We start from the raw sequence: 20124 nt of genomic DNA, 5'->3' as shown, positions 1-20124 counted from the left end.
TGAGTAATATACAAATTCTATACCTCTTTGTGATTTTATGTGATAGGAGTGTAAAGGTGTTATTTGTTAAATTACATGTATGCCAATAGCATCGAATGGATATAGTATTTGCAAAGCAGGAGACGTCAAAGAACAAAGGCAGAGGAAATCTGGTGTCTCTCTGGATGCATACTGTATTACCTTTGAGTGAACTCTGCTGGGGATGAGAATCAGAAAGGATGGGTAATCGCTGCTCTCGTAGAGCCTGCCTGGGCTATCGAGCCCACTTCTGCTAACTGATGACACCACGGAGGGCGAGAGTAAGTTAGCAAGAGGGAGGGAGGAAGGAGAGGCCCCTCTGTGAGTTTACAAGTTCATGCTTTATCCCTGACCCAATCCCAAACTGTGTCGTCCGTGCAGCTGCCTATTAATACATCCTTCGCTTTATCCTCCCAGCTCTTCGTTTCCTTCAGCCTCTGCGCACAGAACCTGTAACGTTTCATTAAATGGTCAACAGTGCTCACTGCTCGACCCCGAGCAAAGCAATGCATCGATCCCAAATCCTTGTTTAAGCAGCAAAAACACTTGAACTCATTTGGTAATTAACAGGTATCTGTGTTGTGATTAAGAGACGGCGATGGCTTAACAACCATCGACTGCAGCTTATAACGAGGTTCAAAGATCATTCTGTAAATACAGAAAAACAGGAACTGTAGAACACGACTGCAGAAGTAAATTTATCAGAGGGCAGAGAAAATGAGTCTCCACCTAATCAGCTGTTCTGTTCTTTGTACAACCAAACAAGATTAATGGCATTTTACTTACTGTGTATAAAACCATATCAAGTGAAGTCACAGAGAAAAGTTGAGTGGACTTTTACATTAGGGACACTGAGATAAGGTCTCCTTATAGAATCATGATAGCAGCGAGAGGGACAGACGGGTGAATGATGGGGAAGGTTAACAGTGGTAAGACTGTTGGGGTCAGAAGATGAGGTTCATACTGGTGACGAAGAGGTCAGAGGTCAGCCAGGCAGAAGTAATTGGATCCTTACCAGAAATATGTGGGACATACAGCCAAAGATTAGATGGAAAAGGAGCGCTGCAGCATTCACCTAGAGGTCGCTGACCTTACAGGTAAGGAGGCCCCTCATCGTCATTAATAGCAGCCCATCCCCCAATGTTCATCGGCAGAAGCTTGGGAACCTCATTTTCCTCACTGCTAGCAGCGTTTTAAAACCCTCTTCATAGTCAGCCATAGAGAGCACGCTGGTAATCTGCACCACAGGAATTGGGTGAAAGACAAAGAACATCAAACGATATCTTTTTTTGCAGCGATTAAACGGTCTTGTCATGTCTACAAAGACTCTAGGACCACTTTTACAGTTCACTTAAGGGAATGAGGTTGTTGAGCTGAATTATGGGTAATGTAGTATCCCAATGGGTGTTTTTTTGTTTGTTTTTTTAAAATACAGACAATATATTTCCTTATGTGGCCTAAAATATCTGTCTGCCAGCTCTGGACTGAACATGGTTCTCCAATGGCAGCTCCGTACCAGACCATAGGAAGCTATGTGCCCGTCTACCTGCAAAGAGTACCTGTTGCCAGGCAGTGTCCAAAGTGTGTGATACGTGGTTGGGTACTTCAGCCAGACACGGAGGGGAGCGAAGTTAGAAAAATGAAAAGTGTCCACTGCAGCAACTGTTTGTAGCTGTCTGAGTCTTTAAAAGATTCTTCATTCATCCATCCAATTAAATCCAAATCACAACAGTCCCCTTAAGGTACTTTATATTATAAAGGAACAAACCTCCAATAAAAACCCCAATAATCAGATGACCCCCTATGAGCAAGCACTTGGCGACAGCGGGAAAGAAAAACTCCTTTTTACCAGGAAGAAACCTTCACCAGAAATAGGCTCAATGAGGGGAAGCCATCTGCCCAGACTGGTGGTGGCCGAGGGAGGAAGACAGGACAAAAGACACACTTTAGAAGAGAGCCAGAGCTTAATAAGAACTACTGATTAAATACATAGTGTTGTGTAAACACACGGTGAGTGAAGAAGAAATACTCAGTGCACCAGCCCTATTGCAAGTCTGCAGCGTAACTAAGGGAAGGTTTAGGGTCACTTGATCCAGCCCTATCTATAATGAGCATGTCAAATCAACACTTCACCTCTTTTTCTGATTTATTAAAGCAGAGAAGAAGTTGTGAGATGCCACTTTCAGAATCAGAACTGGGTCTGGTTTTAAGGTGACCAACATCAGACGTGTTGACATTATAACAGAAACAGTGTTGTTAAAAAAACAAAAACATAACTATAACACAAACAAAGTTCATCACTTAGCTTTTTGCATGTGCTTTGAATCTTCTCCTTAAACTATTACAAACAGTTATAAATAGTATAAATTCTCTGACTCACACTTGAAACTGACCTTTAAAGTCAGAGTTTCTATTTAAAAAAAAAAAAAAAGGTCATTTTGCTCTAATAACCTTTAGTACATATTTACTATATGGAAACATGACGCAGGTCATGTTTTTTTTTATAAAACATTTGCACTATAAGATATTATTTACACTTTAAGATATTTAAAAAAATCCTTGGCTCCTCCACTAATGTCTCGATCGTAGAATCCAGAGCATGATGAAACTAGACAGACAGAAAACCACTTCCTAAAATACAGCTTTATATCTCTACATGAGGTCATAAAACCCACAAGGTTCTTTTTAGATTACATCTAAACATAACCTAAAAAAAACAAGACCTTTGCATGTTTAGACACAGAAAGTTCTTGGTTTAAGGTTAGGCAAATTTTAAGGTTGTGACTAAATACCTTACAGGGGTATGAACAGAACTAAAATATTGTCTCAGCATGCTGCACTTTAATTTAATGTTTCTTTTTTGCCTCACTGTAAATGCTCACATTATGAACCCACACATGAACGTGGGGTTTAAATAAGTCTTAAGTTAGTAACTTTAACTACCAGATATCTTAGGTAGACAAAGTCAACAACACATAAAGTCAATGCTTTGCCATTTAGAAGTAACCTGAGTCCTGACACTATTATAAACTCTGATACTGGTAATAGTTTACCACTCACATGGTTTATTGGCACAAATAAAGAATGCAAAGAGAACACCAATAGTTCTCTGTGTGTTCTTAAAAGCCTCACACAGTGCGGGCTGCTCACTACCTCCAAACCTTCCTATTTTTAACTCAGCCTCCTCCCACACAGGAATGGAGTGTGAAGTGGCTTATAAATCCACACTTCGAGGAGCCACATGGTCAAAGCAAAGTCACATGTGGCTACAAACGCAGATTCTAGGCCTAAAGACAACATAGCTACTAGATGCCCGCTAAGTAGCTAAACAGATGAGTGAGCGAGCTATGAGGAGGTTGCAGTTCAAGGGGACTGAGTGGAATATGAAACACAAGTTTACATAATTGCATAATCACGTTTTCTGTTTGAGCATAAAAATATGCTAATATGGTATATTTGAATCTAATTAGCACATGGCGCAAGGCAATACGAGACAATGCAATTACATTCATAGCCTATAGTCCACCTAATAAATGTTACTACAGTGTGTGTTATTCAAGAGTCCTGAACAATGTGCATTATTTCAGCCTCCAAAACCACAAATGAGCAGCTCTTGGATAAACTCTGGAAATTTTTAAATTCAGCCTAGCCTGAACTTTGTTTATAAAGCCTTGCACTTCTGGTGTGAACTTTGTAACTACTATGAAGCCATAGCTAACAGTAAGATAGTTCACAGTCTGATTGAAGCTTGAGGGGGTGAAGGAATTAGTAGCAGCCTAGGGAACCATTTCTGCATTTCTCTCAACACTGAAGACTTCTTTCACCGCACCATGCTTGCGAACACAGCCGTGCTCATGTTAAGCTTATTAGTCACCCTGGATGCGATCTTGCTAGCTGAGGCTTTCAACACTTTCTACTGGTGGTTTTACACACATACACCTACTCACTGTCATGAAAGCATTTCTGCAAATGCACATGCTCAGACACAGCAACAACCACTAACAGGTATTCTGATGGGGCCAGGTGCTTGGATGCGAGCATGAGATCCAACTAGTGCTAAATGAGGCAAGAGGGAAATATTTCTGTCATGTAGTTTGGCTGCCAAGAACACGCAGTCAAACGGGGCAAATTACCTCACTGGACTCATATCCGTAATTAATCTGTCAAGCATGTCGCACGCTGAGAGTCAGATCTATTTTACCAGCAAGTGCTGCCTGAGAAAGTTAAAGGTGAGATCACTGTAATTATTTCTCCTGGATTTGGAAATCTAAATCAAGCACTTTAAGGTAATTGGTGGATGAAAAGTAAAACAATGCAGATCTATTTTGGATTTGCTAATAGTGTAAACGCAACCCAAAAACAGCAGGTTTGCACACATGATGTGAGATTTCAATTCTATAAACAATTGAAGCTCTTATTTAATCTTTATTTTAACAATCAAGTTTATCCTGGTAGGCACATTTTATTTATTTTAATGTTTGGGAGGAGATGAGGGGAAAAAAAAATTAACATTACTGTTTTTGTTTTAACAGAACAATTGTTTTGGTCTCCCGTCATCTAACGCCACATGTTCAAGTTCTCAAGACAGGCGATTAATTGCGCATCGTGGTGGTAAAATAAATTGTAAGGTTACAACGGTTACACTTCATGATGAACCATCATGCAGCAGACAAGAGTCTGAAGATGTTGGGAAACATGCTGCCTTGAAGGGAGACTAGTTGTAAGCACTCTGACACCCCATTCCTATTTGGCCATCGGAGCTGTTAAAGGTGTCAGGGCTGTTCACAGGCACTGCATGTTTCACCAGCCAAGATGGCTTCCACATTTTTTCTATCATGATTAATTATGGTTTCTGATGGTAGTACAGTGAGAAAGTGTAAATTATTCCCACATTTTCTTGTGCCCTCCGTTCAGTCACTGTTGTGTAGGAAGATGCTATTGACGCCATTCATGGATGGCGACCAAAAGGCATCTACATGGGGTGGCAAACTCTTGTGCCTATTAAGGGGTGGAAGTGGTGGTGGTGGGGTGCTTGGCGTGTGGGCTGAACCTAGTCCAGACTGCCAGTTGACAGGGCCGGATTTTCCAGTATGGAAGAGTCTTGTTTCAGTGGGCGAAGCTGGGTGTTGGGAGACTGGGAGAGAGGACTGCCCAGGGCTTGGAAGCTTGAAACTGAATATTTCAAACAGACAAGCACCGTCTGTGTTCCAGTGTCACCAGCCCACCCGTCTGACAATCAGGTCCATGTCATCATGGGCTCTGAGTAATTCAGGGAGCACTCATATCACCTTAGAAGATATGGTGATTTCAGACGTCAGAGCAGTCAGTGGCAGAAATAGCACCGAATGATATTCAGCACGAAGTATGGAAGACAGTAAAGTACAGTAAAAATGTTCACCTACAGGCAAAAGCGTTAAAACCACAGAACAGCAAAAGCTTGGTGAAATGCAACCACAATGCTGTGCTTTGCTTTGAATCCTTAAGAAAATGCACAATGTAGTCTTCAAAAACACACACACACACACACACACACACATCCTGCGTACCCAGCACAGAAAATCCTTAGTTTTGGAGAACTGGTTGAAATAAAATAATTCGTCTGACAGATCATTTTGTGCGTGCTGATATATTTAGTGCTGTCAGAGAGGACATCACAGAGAATGGCACTTACATCACAATGCAAAAACTGTTATCAGAGGAGGTACAGGTTTATGGTTCAAGGGCTCGTCCATTCATAGAGAACAAGCTCAGCCTCTCTGCCTGACACACTGATAAAGACAGCACAAATAAAACAGCTCCACAGCTCCATCTTTGCCTCTCCCCAAGGGAATAATATATCACCCATCTGAATGTGGCACATATTGAATCATTTCCAGCGTTGATGATTCATTTGAATAAATCAGCCTTTTTTATTTTGCCAACTTGAACTGATAGTGAAATAAGGAAAACTGAAGTAACATTGTTAGATGTGAGGAAGGACAGGTGTTAGAGTGTTCTATAGGACTGGTAATCCTAATCCCCTTTCAAGCAACAATTAATGACTACAGCAATAATCTCCGCATATATGTTCCTGCAATTCCTTTTTAACTGTCAACCATAACCTGCCTAGCTCACGTAGACGAAATCCAGGGGGATATGTCGCTGCAGGCAGATAGGATCTTATCCTGGATTTGCATAGATAAATGCACAGCAATAACTCGTGCAGGGACAGATATGGTTTTGACCTGCGATGTGTCATCCATCTGACCATGCACTATTGACCGAACCTGCTCTCGGGAGTTTCGAAAGAAACCGCTGGGCCAGAAAAAGAGGTCCGCATGTTATCTGCATTAATTCTTAACAAATATCAAATATTTAAAGTGGAAAGATAAATTAAATATGGAAGCTTCCCAAACAAAAACTTTCAATGTCTTCCACAAAAAAAGCTACGGATACACAGGATCAGCCTATCGGCAAATATGAAAAATCAGCAGCTTGTGCAATGAAAGGGTTATATCCGTATTCAAGCTAAGAGACATACTCTAACATACACAGACACAAATCCTGTTGAGCTGAGCTGAGCAGAGATACCCTACCAGCCCTCCAAGGCACAATTAGGATTTCACGGGGGGAAGAAATCTACATTCCTGCACACATGAAAAAAGTCCTTTCTCCCTCCTCACAACAATATCAACTTTTTACTCAAGGAAAAACCTGAAGCACCACTCGATAGGATTTGGACAAAGAAATATAAAAAAAAAACAAAGCCAGGGAAAAAAATATCTAAATTTAAGCTGCAGTTGTTAAAAAAAAATATTATGGTTGCGGAAAATCCAGTCCTAAGCCTCCCAGTTCCAATCAATTTCTTCTATTCTGCGTGCTATGAAAAGAAGCTACCACTCATAGTTTGTTTGAAGTGGAGCTTTGCTACGTTCAACAACATTTATCTGGATACCCTCAGCGCATGATTTTAACACCTGTCAGACATTTAGTCCAAGTACAAGAGGTCAAGTAGCTGTTTGAATATGAAAAGAGATAAACCAAAACAATACATTCCATTCCACGAGCCACTATCCTAATAAGTGCACAGATTCACGGGAACACAGTCAAGTCATTAGGACAGGAACATACAGCATGTTCTCTGTGAGAGTCTCAATGATCACTGTCTGTTGTGTCTTTCCTGTCCAGTAATATCTGTCAGGAACCTACATAAAAATTATATTGTTTCGTAAGCAGCAAATGCATTTCCTGAAACCTATATCTGCATCTTAAATGTAACAACACAGTTCAGAGTTCTTCTTCTTTTGGGAAAAGAAAACATTTATAATGAGTCATCAGTGTTTTATTACAATCTAGATCAGCGGTCCCCAACCCCCGGGCCTCGGACCGGTACCGGTCCGTGTGTCGTTTGGTACCAGGCCGCGAAAGTTGAGGCTCAGGTGTGAAATGTACAGTTTTCAGGGTTTTTATCAGTTTTCAGCGTTATTTTGTTATCGTTTTGATCGTTAACTCTGTTTTCCTGGGTCTTTTCATGTGCGTTATGAATAAATCTTCTTTTTCTCGGTACCGGTACTAGTTTTATTTTGTTGTATTTATCCGCGACACATTAAAGGCCGGTCCGTGGCACAAAAAAGGTTGGAGACCGCTGATCTAGATCATTAGTTTCATTGTAAATGATCCATTATTCAGCGACATAATAATACTATTACGCTCTTTTCATGCCGTGTTGTATATGATCTGGAATTGTGCTCTGCAATCAAATCTCTACATAAATGCATACAATTTAAGAGATTAGAGTTATAACAGTTACTATACTCATAACTGATGTGTCATTATCACAAATAAGTCGGCAACTGGTCTCATAAATAAGTTATTTGTAGGGCTGTTTGATATAACGATATATATCGGATGACGATATAAAAACGTCTATTGTTTCATTTTACGCTATCGTTTGTTTAGTGGTGTTGCAAAATAAACTCTTTACAGCAATATTTTTTCATTGTTTTGATGGTCACTGTAGTGGCTATATTAATTTCTTAAAGTTCTCTCTTTCTCTTAGGACGGACAAGCGCCTGTTTTTATGCGTTGTGTTAGCAACAACGACGGTAAAACCATCGCGTGTCCGCTTGTTTATGTTCCACATAAACCTTTCACAATAAAGCTCAAGATCCTGTTGAGACTTTTCAAAATAAACTGAATCACGTGAAAGAGCAGATTATTTACGGATGAGAATTAAAAAAGAGCCGCCAGGTGCTAAAAAATAAACCTTAGACTCAAACGTTAGAACAGGCTTTTCCCCACAGCACGCCGTGTATTAAATACTCACAAAGAAAACGGCGGCTGTTACAACTTATGTCTAAAAATGTATAGTTTCATGCATCGGTTAAAACACTCGACTCCAGCTACATGACGCGCAGCTGGAAACACTTCCCGCAAGTCAAGCTGCCCGAGAGTCACAGAATTTACAAAAATGTTACATTTTTGTGATTTATATCGTTATCAGACGGTAGAATTCTTATATCGGGATATGAAATTTTGGTCATATCGCACAGCCCTAGTTCTTTGAGTCATTTTTCAAGCTAATCTACCCAAACTAGTCAAGATTCTGTTTCTCAGGAGAAAGTATTTGCCGCATTGATTTATGTGATGTCCAAATAACTCAAATAACACAGTTTGTCTGTCTGTTTGTCAGCAGTCAAGCAGTCCAGTTTTCAAGATGCCATGTTTACATTTTGTGAGATGGTCACCACCAATAACAGCTTGAGCTGATTTAATTTAGGTGACAATCGGGTCATGGTTAAGGTCACGCCCTTTGGAGGGAGTTGTGCTCTCTGAGTGCTCTTGTTACAAAATATTTCGTGCCATGTATGTGTGACAAACAACACCTTTTTTTTATGTGTCATCACTCTAAAACGACACACACACACACACAGGCCATGAGTGACCTGTTTTTTTACCCCGTATGCAGATATGTGGTATCAGGTCAGCTACACTGCACCATAAAGGAGAACTTTAATATTCCCTCAGCAGTAACACTTAAAGGTTTTGTGGTCAAAGCTTCGCATTTATTCGTTCATTTTTTCCCTTCCCCTCACCCAGTTGCGGCAGAGGGTCTCCCTCTGCTGGAGGTTTCTTCCCGTTAAAAGGGAGTTTTTCCTTCCCACTGTCACCAAGTGCTTGCTCATAAGGGCTCATCCTATTATTGGGTTTTCTTTCTGTATTATTGTATGGTTTTTGCCTTATATATAAAGCACCTTGAGGTGACTGTTGTTGTGATTTGGTGCTATATAAATAAAATTCAACTGAATTGCATTCCTAATGCCCCACTTCAAAAATAGTACAAGTACCGTGAGAAAGTATAAGCCCCTTCCTGATTTCTTGGTTTTTGCATATTAGTCATACTTAATGTTTCAGATCATCAAACAAATTTTAATATTGGTCAAAGATAACCCGTGTGAATACAAAATGCCATTTTTAAATGATGATTTCATTCATTAAAGGCAAAAACCTATTCAAACCCATCCGGTCCTGTCTGAATTTAACCACATCTTTAAAAAAAATGTTGACCACAATGTCACATTTAACTTTGACACACATTAAGCTAAATACCACGATGACAATGGATGGTCAAAGACTTCAGTTACAATGAATATCTCCAAGTGTAAACTCTTAGCTCTCCTGATGAGATCTGGCAACACTAATGCCCTCAGGCACATCCATAGAGCATTATGCCAAGTAAGGACATTAGCAATACTCAAGTTTGACCAGGACCTTTTAGTTGGCCGGCTTGTTAAGTGGTGTTTTAAGGAAAAAACACATTTTAACTGTCACAACTGATTCTCAGATTTGTGTCGCGTCTGAAGAAAAGGTTAAGCACATCATCTATCTGAAAATGCCCAAATCTGCAGTCAGGCATAAACTTGGCACCCAGATATATCATGCCATCACTACGCTTCGGTTTTCTCATTATCCATACCTCTTATGACATTCACAGAAAGAAACAAAGCATCCTGCCAACACCTACTCTGTGAGAGAGCTCTTTCAGTTCAGCTCAAAAGCTGAGAGCTCCAAACCTCCACACCACAGTGTGGGCAGTGCTGGCAGAGCCATGTGCCTAAGAACACTGACTGAGTGCAACAGTTGGACTAATAACAGAACAAAAAAATAAAAGTAAAATGGACGCACAGCGGGGACAGCCACAGCTCCACAGATGAGAAGCAGGTCGACTTCTGCCCACCTCCCTCTTTATGAGGAGCGGAAGGTGTCCACAATGCTTCTGAGGTCTTAGTGCCATGAGGGGCGGTGAGCTTGCAGCTTCAGCCACTTCAGGGTAAAGCAAATCACTTTAATATGTTAAGAAGATTAAGCTGGATAAATGTCTAGATACATTTTTTGAAAAGCCACGTAAATCTCTAGTGTTTTTATTTGGGGAGGGGCGGCATGTGAGTCAGTTGAGACGATCAACACAAACCCACCAAAACGCAACGCCATTGGGTGGAAAAATTGGGCTTATTTGAGATTTTGCATTTTAAGCTTCTTGAATCTAAGACCATCCCACCTCTTTCTTATTATTTTTAACACCAACCTTTGGGACAACAAAACTAGGAAAGGGGGGGAGAGGAAAAAAAAACAAAAAAACACTGGTCACAGTTTCATGTGCTCTCTCGGCTTAGGCTCAGCCGTCTTATCTTGCTTATGCTGATTTTATAGCTTTAATTGCGCAGGTCAATGTTTTCCTTGAGACTGTTAATCTGCTGATAGCATGTAAAAAAAAAAGAAATGCACAACAAAACCGAAAAAACAAAGGTTAAAGTTCAAGTTCTTTAAAATGTAGGCAGCTGAAGGCCTTTTCAGGATCGGTTTTCAGGTAAATCATTAAAGTCACATTGATTAATTGAAGCGAGTGCATACTAAATGTGGGACGGATGACTGACTTTCTTTGCTATCTTAAGAATTAGCAGTCTGAGGGTGTCCGCCTGTCAGCTCGCTGTGTTAGAAACACTGAGTGTGAAAATGAAGGGGAGAAATGGAACAAATAATGTAAAGGGATTAACAAATCATTTGCATAACATTTTCTCTGCTTCCAAACTACAGGGTAAGGAAATTGACATGGAAGACAGTTTTATCATTCCCTCAGATCAATCGACGCGCCAATGGACCTGACTGCAACGACAGCGAGCAGCCTTCTAATGTCAAACGCAACCTAACTTACCTCAAAAAGCAGTGAAAAAAAAGGAAAGTGTAACTAAACAAGTTGGGAGAAACGAGAAACACTAGAAGAACATTCTCCAAAAAACTTAAATAGAGTCTGTCTTTGAAAAGATACTTTGCCTGAGCCAAACATGTATTAACCTGTTTTTTTTTTCTTCTTACACTCTTTCTCCCCATCTCGAGTTTAAGACAATAAGACCACTGGGGAGATGAAGGGGATGGCATTATGGAGAGTTAAGCATTATGAGCAGCCCCGAAGCTGTTCTTAAAGAAGGTGAATCAGAGGATTGGGACACAACTGTAACTAAACCCCTGTGCCGGACCACAAATGAGAAGCACAAAACATTTTGGGCAAAATGCCACTAAGCCAAGCTTCTGGGTCTTAAGTAAACTTCACTTGATCACTTATAACTTTGCGATTACTTAGTCGTAAAACAAAAGAAGCTGTCCAAGAAAAGGGGGGGAGTCAATTACCTCAGTTTCACACATAGGCACCTCAGTAAATCTGTCTGGAAAGTTTCAAGTCTCTAGTCACCCTTTTTATATTTAAGACGCAATATTCTACGACTAAGTATCCAAAGGAAAGTTTCTAGTTTATTCTACCTCCGCTCCCCCCCCAGCTGGACAGAACACATTAAGGAAAATGTGCAAGTTTCTCACTGTGTCAAAGCACAACCGAGTCGTCTGCAGATCTTACAGTGATTCTCTGGCAAATGTTAGGTTTCTGTGGCTCATATAAATAGAAATTTAATCTTGTATGTTTGTCTAAGTATCCACAGCAGACACACTTCCCATGCGGATTATGAATCTCTGAACAGATCTTGCAGTCAATGTATATGAACCGACGAGAGAGAGAGAGAGTTTCTGTGTGAATATTGAATAATAATGAGGCAGCACAGGTTCAGGTGGTATTTTTATTAAAGACCTGCTGCTTCGCTAAGTCGTCGCTATTACCTTTGCGCTGAGGCAAGTTTGAATCTAATTAACGAATTTCACAACTGTCGCCCATTGTCTTCAGTTGTTACGTTTTTAAAAATGAACGACAGCCTTTATTTCTCCTGCCAAGAAAAAAATTGACCTTTAAAAACAAACAAATAAAAAAAAGTCCAATCAATATAAAAGAAAAGTTCCTCTTAAATGTATGTTGGTAGGTTGAGCTGGCTTTAGATTTTAGGGCTTTGGTCAAACCGTGAATCATTTTCTCAAATTCAGCTTGCCTGCTTATAAGCCTGACCATTGTCAGTGGTAAGAGCATACCAGAGCTTCTTTAATCTGTTCTTATCCTCCCATTGATAACACAATACATTTTCATGGTAATTGAAATCATATTTTACTCACAGCCACTATATACAAGTACTGCTGCCTACGCTCTTAGAGCAAACGTAAGGTGAAGGAATGCCACGCTACTGCAACAACAGGGTACAAAGAGTAGTTAAAAAAAACGAATATACTATCATTACAGTGGATGGAAAAACAAAGGAAAAGGTGGTAGAAATGAAAAATAAAAATAAGTAAAAATGAGATATACAGGTGTCAGGTACAGTCTACATATAATTTCAAATAAACTGTTCTTTGTTCTTCAGACTTGCCAAATGAGGGCAAACCTTAAACCTCGCGGCTTCCTGTATAACTACCTCTGTTTTCACCTGTAGCGGTCCACATGCCACACACATGCTCCGTGAGGTGCAAATTATTTTTCTTCTGTGCGAGGAGGTTTATTGCCTCGCTTCATCGCAATAAATATGCATCATCAATCCAGTACTCCTAGTAGCACAAGGTTGGAATTCTTCCCCTCTTTAGAAGCTTGTGTGAATCATACATGTTGTGTAGTAATGGGCTGTGTCTGAATGGAGCGGGATACGGGTCAGCTTAACGGGGTGTTATGATGACAAAGGGGAACATTAGTTAAGGAAATAAACTCCCTGAATCCCAGCCAAACAGGCTGATTTTAATCCAGCAGAGCCAAAAACACCCACCCGATGACAATGAATATGCAATTAGACGGTACATGTTTCACTAACTGACCCTCAACTTCATATAAAAAGTGCAGGAAGTGCCATGTTGGTTCAGCTAGATGTGCATCTTGTAGATTCTCTGCTGAATCAAGGCCATCACCTACGGAAAATAAAAACCCTTATCTCGCCGCTATCACATCCCCAACATGAAGACCTATCAGGAATCCTGCATGGGTGGACATGTAGGCTTTCCTAGGAATGACAGGGTCTGTTAGAGAGGAACCCCACCCTCGCTTTCTCCAGCATGCCAACACAGAGGAGAGTGGGCAGCGCTGAGACGGCAGCCTGCCGTGGGCACTGCCAGGCTTAAAGCTGCCCTGTCGTCATCAGAGGCTTGCAGAAAAGAACACTGAGATTCACCAAAAAAAGAGGAGGGGGATCGTTGCATTTAAATCCTCTCTCAACGCCCCCACATGTTTTAGCAAAGCATAAAAATCATTCACGGAAAGAGAGAAAGCGAAAAAGAAAAAAGATAGAGGGAAATAGAGAGGAAACAGCTATTAGCAGCAGTAAGCAAGCTCAAGAGATCATAGTGAGGCAGCTCTAATCGCAGTAATGGTTTAAACCCTCATTCCATCCACCAGATGCAAGAAATGTCTACCCAAAAACAAGGCTTTGAAATCCCCCATGTCTAAGAATGTGCCCTGTGGCTATGGTCCTTACTAAAAAAAAAAAGAAAAGAAAAACAACTCTAAACTGTCTCCAATTTTGGAGTAACTATGTGGTAAAGATAGCAGTCCTGTGGCCTGTGTTGTTTACACAAACTACATCAATGAAAGATGACCATCGAAATAAGAGTAAAAAAAAAAAAAAAAAAAAATCGTTTAAATAAAACGTACCACACATTAGCGTCAGTAATAACAAGCATGACAAGGCTTACGGATGCACAAAAGAACATCTAAAATAAATAATTGAATTAATTGGTTCATTAAAAAAAAAAAAAACACAAGACAAACATGTCCTTCAGATTAAAACAAAATAGTCAAACTGTGTAACATTAGTGCGAGCAGGCTTTGTATGTCACTTATTCCTTAGTGCCTTTAGATCTTACATTAGTTAGTTGAATTAATAGCAGTCAGTAATATAGGTGTAGACATGTGCACGTATAAATCTTTGGTACTTCACTGGAAGTAAAAACAGAAGACCAGAAGTTTATCCGAGGGCTGAATTAAGACCCATGGGAAAGGCTTCTTACCTGCTTTTTAAAAACATGTGTAAGGACATGTATAAATGTAAAAACCTTTTTTTTTAAACTTTCCATAATTAAAAACAAAACGACTACAATAAATCCAATCTGCCTTGTTACAAATGGCCAATAAAGCCTGAAATAAACCAGGACAGAATTCACTTAAAGGCTCTCTTGTTGTGCCAAAATGCACGCCTGGGTGACCTGCAACACAGCAAAACATGCACAGTTTTAAATCCTTTTCATATAATAAATGCTTTCATTTTCACTCTTGCTTTACTCTTTCCTGTAAGCACAGCTCTATTTCAAAGGTTTTCTGTCCTCAGGCAAGTTTGCTGGTTCTCCAAAGAGCATTTATCTACATGATGAACTCACTATTGCTTTCTGCGAATCAAAACTTCCTAAAAGCATTTTGGCATTTGCAGCAGATATTAATATCGACTGAAACAACAACAGTTTAGATTTGAAATAGGACGACTTGAATTTTCTTTTTCTGAAATTTGGTTAGGAAACTTTTTAAAGCATAAACTTGAATTCTTCATAATGACCACCTGGTAAAGTGCATACACATTGATATTTAGCAACGGTAGCAAAATGTTACTTTAAAACGTGTTATACAGTGCATACAGAGAGCTGACTCACAGACCTCTGATGCATGACCCACAGTACATAAATATAATTGACTGATTCCAACTCATCATGTTTATCTTGATACTAAAAGTAACAGGTTCCAATTATTTCTTCAAATGCTCTTTATACAGGCAACTTTCAAGGGTGAAGATAATAAAGATATCAATATAATCACGTATGTGGAATATGTGCTAAATTTGAGGAATGAATTAGGTTATAAGTGTAAAGTAATGACCTTCTTTCCTAATTGATCCCAATCATAAGGTGACTGCACTGTGTATTTTGTATATTACAACTGGAGTACAGTCGAGAAAAGCCAAACTATAATGACCAATTGCTTATTACTACTCATTGTAGCAATAAGCAATCTAAATATGTGTTCCAAAGAATTTACAGTCACAGAGGAGTGTTTTAGACCACCAACAGGTTCAGAGGTTAAAATATTTATGAAACTACGTTCATGTCAAACATGGGGCCTTCAGCAATCTGTACTCCGAGCTCTTTCTAAAATGTCTCCATTTGTCCTACACCGATTAGCATTTTACCTTTACTCAAGAGACTGTGCGTAATTCAGCCGTGTTTTCAGTTCAGTCACATGAACCAATGCGTATCCCACTCACTTCACATGGTAGATGCTTCTGAAGATGCAGAGAGTAAGCAGGATTTCTAAAAACACTCCATTAGCACACACGCCAGGTTTTCATAACACATAAGTTCAAAGTGGCGAACAGTAGCGCTGAAGTTTGGACACAGAAATCCGCAGTTTTTGTGATCCTTTGCTTTTGTTTTTGGTCATGAGCACATATTTAGATTGAGGTTTATGGGACTACTGCCCATTGTGTTCTATTACAATTACTCAGCAGGCATGCATCCCGTCCCAGTAATGAAGTGGGTGTTACAGTGGGTGGATTTCAGCGGCCACTATTCTGTATTCTTGCTACCGGGTACAAGGGCTGTGTGGCAGAGAATAGCAGCAGCGCTGGCAGCATGGCACGGTGACAGAAAGCGTGGTGGACCAGCAGACCAACCGCAGAACCACGGGCGACAATCTCAGCCTTCAATAGCGTGTGTTTACATAAGTGTCAGGAGAAATGGAGAATTGAGAATTTCAAAGCTGAGCAAATAAAGTTTGTATTGATTTAATCTAACATGTAATCTGTTTTGCTGTCTGACACTGATTCAAGCAATAAAAGAGAATCATGTAAGACAGCATTACAGATAATACGACCATAGATCAAATGGAGTTTGGGCAAGAGAAGGGCAATAGATCATGTTCAAGCTAGACTGCTTAGCTCTGAAATTCATAAACTAGCTCCTAAATCGAGGTGGCTTTCAATTTAAGTTTTCAATTTACAGATGTAGGATTTTTCAGCGCTCTTTCTGTGGAATGGGTCGCATGTCTCTTTCAATCTGCTACTCACAACTACACAGAAAATGATCCACTGATAAGTAATCGCAGAATTAATAGAGAATTTCACTACACAGATCATATGAATGTAAGGATTTGGAGAGAACAATAAAGCATCCTCAGCTAGGTGCACTGTCACCTCATTTTCCATTCTTGCTTCAGTCTATTATATATAAATTGTATTTAGGCATGGATTGTTAATGTCATTTTCTTCTTACAAGCAGTAAACATCATCTGATTCATATTCAAATTAAACTTATCCAAAATATTAAGGCTAACAAGAAATTTAAAGCTGTAGCTTCAATTAAATACTTGTGATTTAGGCTGGATCCTTCTCAGCTGTACTGATAAAAATCACAATCCATCTTTCTCATCTTGTGTTTAGTGTGTTTTAAACTTGAGTTAAAACTGTTTTCATCTTAAACTTTATTAACTCGTGAAAGATATCATGTCAGAGATTCATTACTGAGAAGCATTCACATCTTTGTTTGCTGTCTGTTGCAGCTCATTTTAATAACTGCCACTAACACCTAACTGAGGGTGGTGATTTATTGTGTGTTGCTTATGAGTTATGTATTTTTTTTCTTTTTTACATTTAGTCATTCAAAGACCAGAAATGAGGACACCAAGCAATATTACCAACTTTACAATTTGATAGTACAAACTATAAGTGCAGATACAACATAACCTTTGTTTGAGACAATTGTTCCTTGAGAGACTTACAAGTGTGGGGTAATTGCACCCCCCTCTGGTGACAGAGGCTGCTGCAATGAAACAATGACGAGTGCAGCTGTGGTAACAGAAGAGGACAGGGATACTCAAAAGTTAAAGTGTTCTGTGATACATATATAAAAAAACACTTTATTTTAACTTATGATTTAGAAAGCTGTTATTTAAATTATGCCTCTCATAAATGTAACGCTAGAGCTGTCCCACTTAGGTACACATGAAACCTTTTTTTATTCATTCCTGCCCCCTAGTGTTGGAAACAAGCATGTGCATATTTCCCACTTAACGCTGTCTTCACAGAGACAAAATATAATGTTTAACTTTGCCCCCAAACTATAACTGCTAGAATAATTCTGACCATTTTCCCTGCAGAATACTTTAACTAATAAGACAAAATGCTCATATTTAACAACCCTCAGCAGTGGAATAATTATTCTGTGGACACAAATACAGGATCAGAAGGGGGTATTTCATTGCTCTGACATTCCTTAAATGAGGTCTTACCTTCTGTGCAGTAGAGAAGTACACCTGTGGGGCTTTCCAAACTTGGCTGACTTGCTCTCTGAGGCTCTTTGGGATTATGAGGCATTCATAAATGTCCAGCTCTGGGTAGATCACCTCTAGTTCACCACTTTATTGAAGAGACATATTAAAATTAAACTAATTCTATATAGTTTTGTATTATGTTGTATTAAGGATGCAGTGAACAGATGCACATCGTAAGATAAACACAGGTAGTTTAACAAAGTGTATATAGCCTGCATACAGCTGTGGTGACATGTTTACCTCCACTCATTGTGGGCATAGATGTCATGGTAATTTGGGGGGTTTAATGATTTTTTTTCAACGGTTCTTTTTCCAGGTAAGAATGATTGCACAGCTTTCATCTTTAATGACTTTACAAAACAAGAATCGGTGCACAAGTTTGAATTTATTTTGGATTTTCTCAAATCCACAAAGGGTCAAAAGTATATACATGCTACCCCACTAATATTCGTTTCAATGTCACTTTGCAAGATGCACCTGTAGCAGACACTTTGGAATAACTCTGCCTGGATATTTTAACACTTTTCTTAGCAGAATAGGTAGAATTCATTTAAACTGATTGGTGTTCGGGCATAGGCTGGGCTTTTAAGCATAGTTAACCAATTTTCAATCAGGTTGAGGTGATGTCTTTGGGTTAAGGTTAGCCTGCTTTAGCCACTCCATATTCAGTTTGATGTATATTTGGGATGATTGTCCTATTGGAAAACCCAATTGTGTCCAGATTTCAACTGTCTCGCTGTTGGACGATTTTAGAGGTAATCCACCTTCTTCATTATTTCATCTACTTTGTGCAATGTACCACTGGTAGCCAAACAGCCCCAGAGCATGATGCTACCACCACCATGTCTGACAGCTGGTACATGGGTCTTAGGCTTGAAAGCCTCACTTTCAGTCCACCAAACACGCCTCCTGTCATTCTGGCGAAACAGCTCAATCCTTGTTTGACCATAAACCTTTTCTCTAGCAGTCATTTGGCTTGTTTATGTGACTTTGAAGAAGGGGCCTTTTACTTGTTTGGCACCCCCTCATGTAAAACTTGCTTCAATCAGTTTCCAGTTTATGGCAGAGTGACAGGTTGGGTCTTCTTCCAGTTAAAATTCAATTCAAAGTTCGATTTTATTTATATGGCGCCATATCACAGCAATAGTCGCCTCAAGGCGCCCGTTTCAGACCACGGCAAAGTGGTGACACATCTGAATAACTTGTACTTAAGTACAGTTCTTTGAATTTGGAATATGCAGTTGTTTAGAAATTGCTCCAAAGTAGCCCTTCCCAGCTTGTGCAAATCTACAATTCTCCTTCTCAGAGCTCCTCAGACTTTCCCATTTTTCTGAGTACTGGTCGATCCAATGCTGTCAAACAAATCCTTTTCACAGTGACAGACAAACTACCACTTGTAGTCAACCATGATCACTACCAAGAACTTAATAGGCCTTGGACTTGTCAAGTTAAAAGACACTGCAGCATCTTCAGCACCACTTATGAAAAGACTGTGCATGCATACTTTTAACCCTGTGTGGATTGGAGAAAATCCAAAATAAACTCACACTAGTGCACCTAATTCTTGTCATATTATAACTCTAAGCTGCGCAACTGTTCCACCCTGGAAAAAGAACAGTTCAAAGAAATTTTAAATATATGAACACAACTGTATCATTGCAAACACACTATGATCACAGCTCTCATTGGTGACTTACTGACAGAAAGAAGCATCCTGAGAGCTGAGGGTGTGTTGTTTTGCTTCCGTGTGGAACAGCCCCAAAAGGATGAGCCCAAAAATAGGAGCCAGTATGGCCTGCAGAACAACAGCGATTAGCCAGCCATCTATCATTTAGGAAATATTCTGAGTCAAACAGTGTTATTCTGCAGCAACAGGCTCTCAGAAACATTGAATTACAGAGTGGCAGTGCAGGTCCAGGTCAACAAACGATTGTGCATACCGGCAGATGTAGAAGAGTCTCTATTTGCTCTGCTTGTTCATCAATGCAGTGTGGCTCCACAAAAGCAAAAGCAAATCAATGATCAGCGTCATGTTTGCCAGACATTGATGGAGATAAATGTCTTTGGAAAGCCACAGCTGTAAGTGATTTTGTAGTTTTTAATGTTATGTAGACACATATTGATACATTGATGCTTAAGTGTGAACAGAAACTCCAATCATAAAGAAGTATCTTCATAAAAGACACACAAAAGCACAAATCAATCACCTGCAGTTAGCCTGGACAGTTGAACTTTTTCCCCTTCGCTTACTTAAAAGTCAGCTGATTAGCAAAGCCTCCGCCCTCCCCGGTCCTTTGTGCTTGATCAGGTTTGGTTACAATTAGGTCACCTGCTGCCACACTCAGCCAATCAGAGCTTAATCTAAACTCACCTACACCTGTTCGACTAGATGACACATCAGC

The 20124-nt window shown here is 39.8% G+C and overlaps 1 protein-coding gene across 2 annotated transcripts in view; it reads right to left on the bottom strand.

Annotated features, from left to right (window-relative positions):
• Window positions 1–20124, bottom strand: part of LOC102293744 (phosphatidylethanolamine-binding protein 4) — a 52754-nt gene that overhangs the window by 32041 nt on the left and 589 nt on the right. The window contains exons 2-4 of one of the 2 annotated variants that reach the window (XM_005922652.3): window positions 19663–19716; window positions 19420–19517; window positions 17681–17807 (exon numbers count right to left, since the gene is read on the bottom strand). In XM_005922652.3, coding sequence (XP_005922714.2) covers window positions 17681–17807; window positions 19420–19517; window positions 19663–19716 — 279 coding nt within the window. The remainder of the gene's footprint in view (window positions 1–17680; window positions 17808–19419; window positions 19518–19662; window positions 19717–20124) is intronic. The other variant, XM_014333683.2, reaches the window with a different exon arrangement.

The sequence above is a fragment of the Haplochromis burtoni genome, unplaced genomic scaffold, assembly GCF_018398535.1.
Source record: "Haplochromis burtoni strain Fernald_Lab_line unplaced genomic scaffold, NCSU_Asbu1 Contig_62, whole genome shotgun sequence".
Classification (NCBI taxonomy): Eukaryota; Metazoa; Chordata; class Actinopteri; order Cichliformes; family Cichlidae; genus Haplochromis; species Haplochromis burtoni.
Note: the sequence above shows the minus strand (reverse complement) of the source record. Positions and strands in the feature narration are given on the sequence as shown.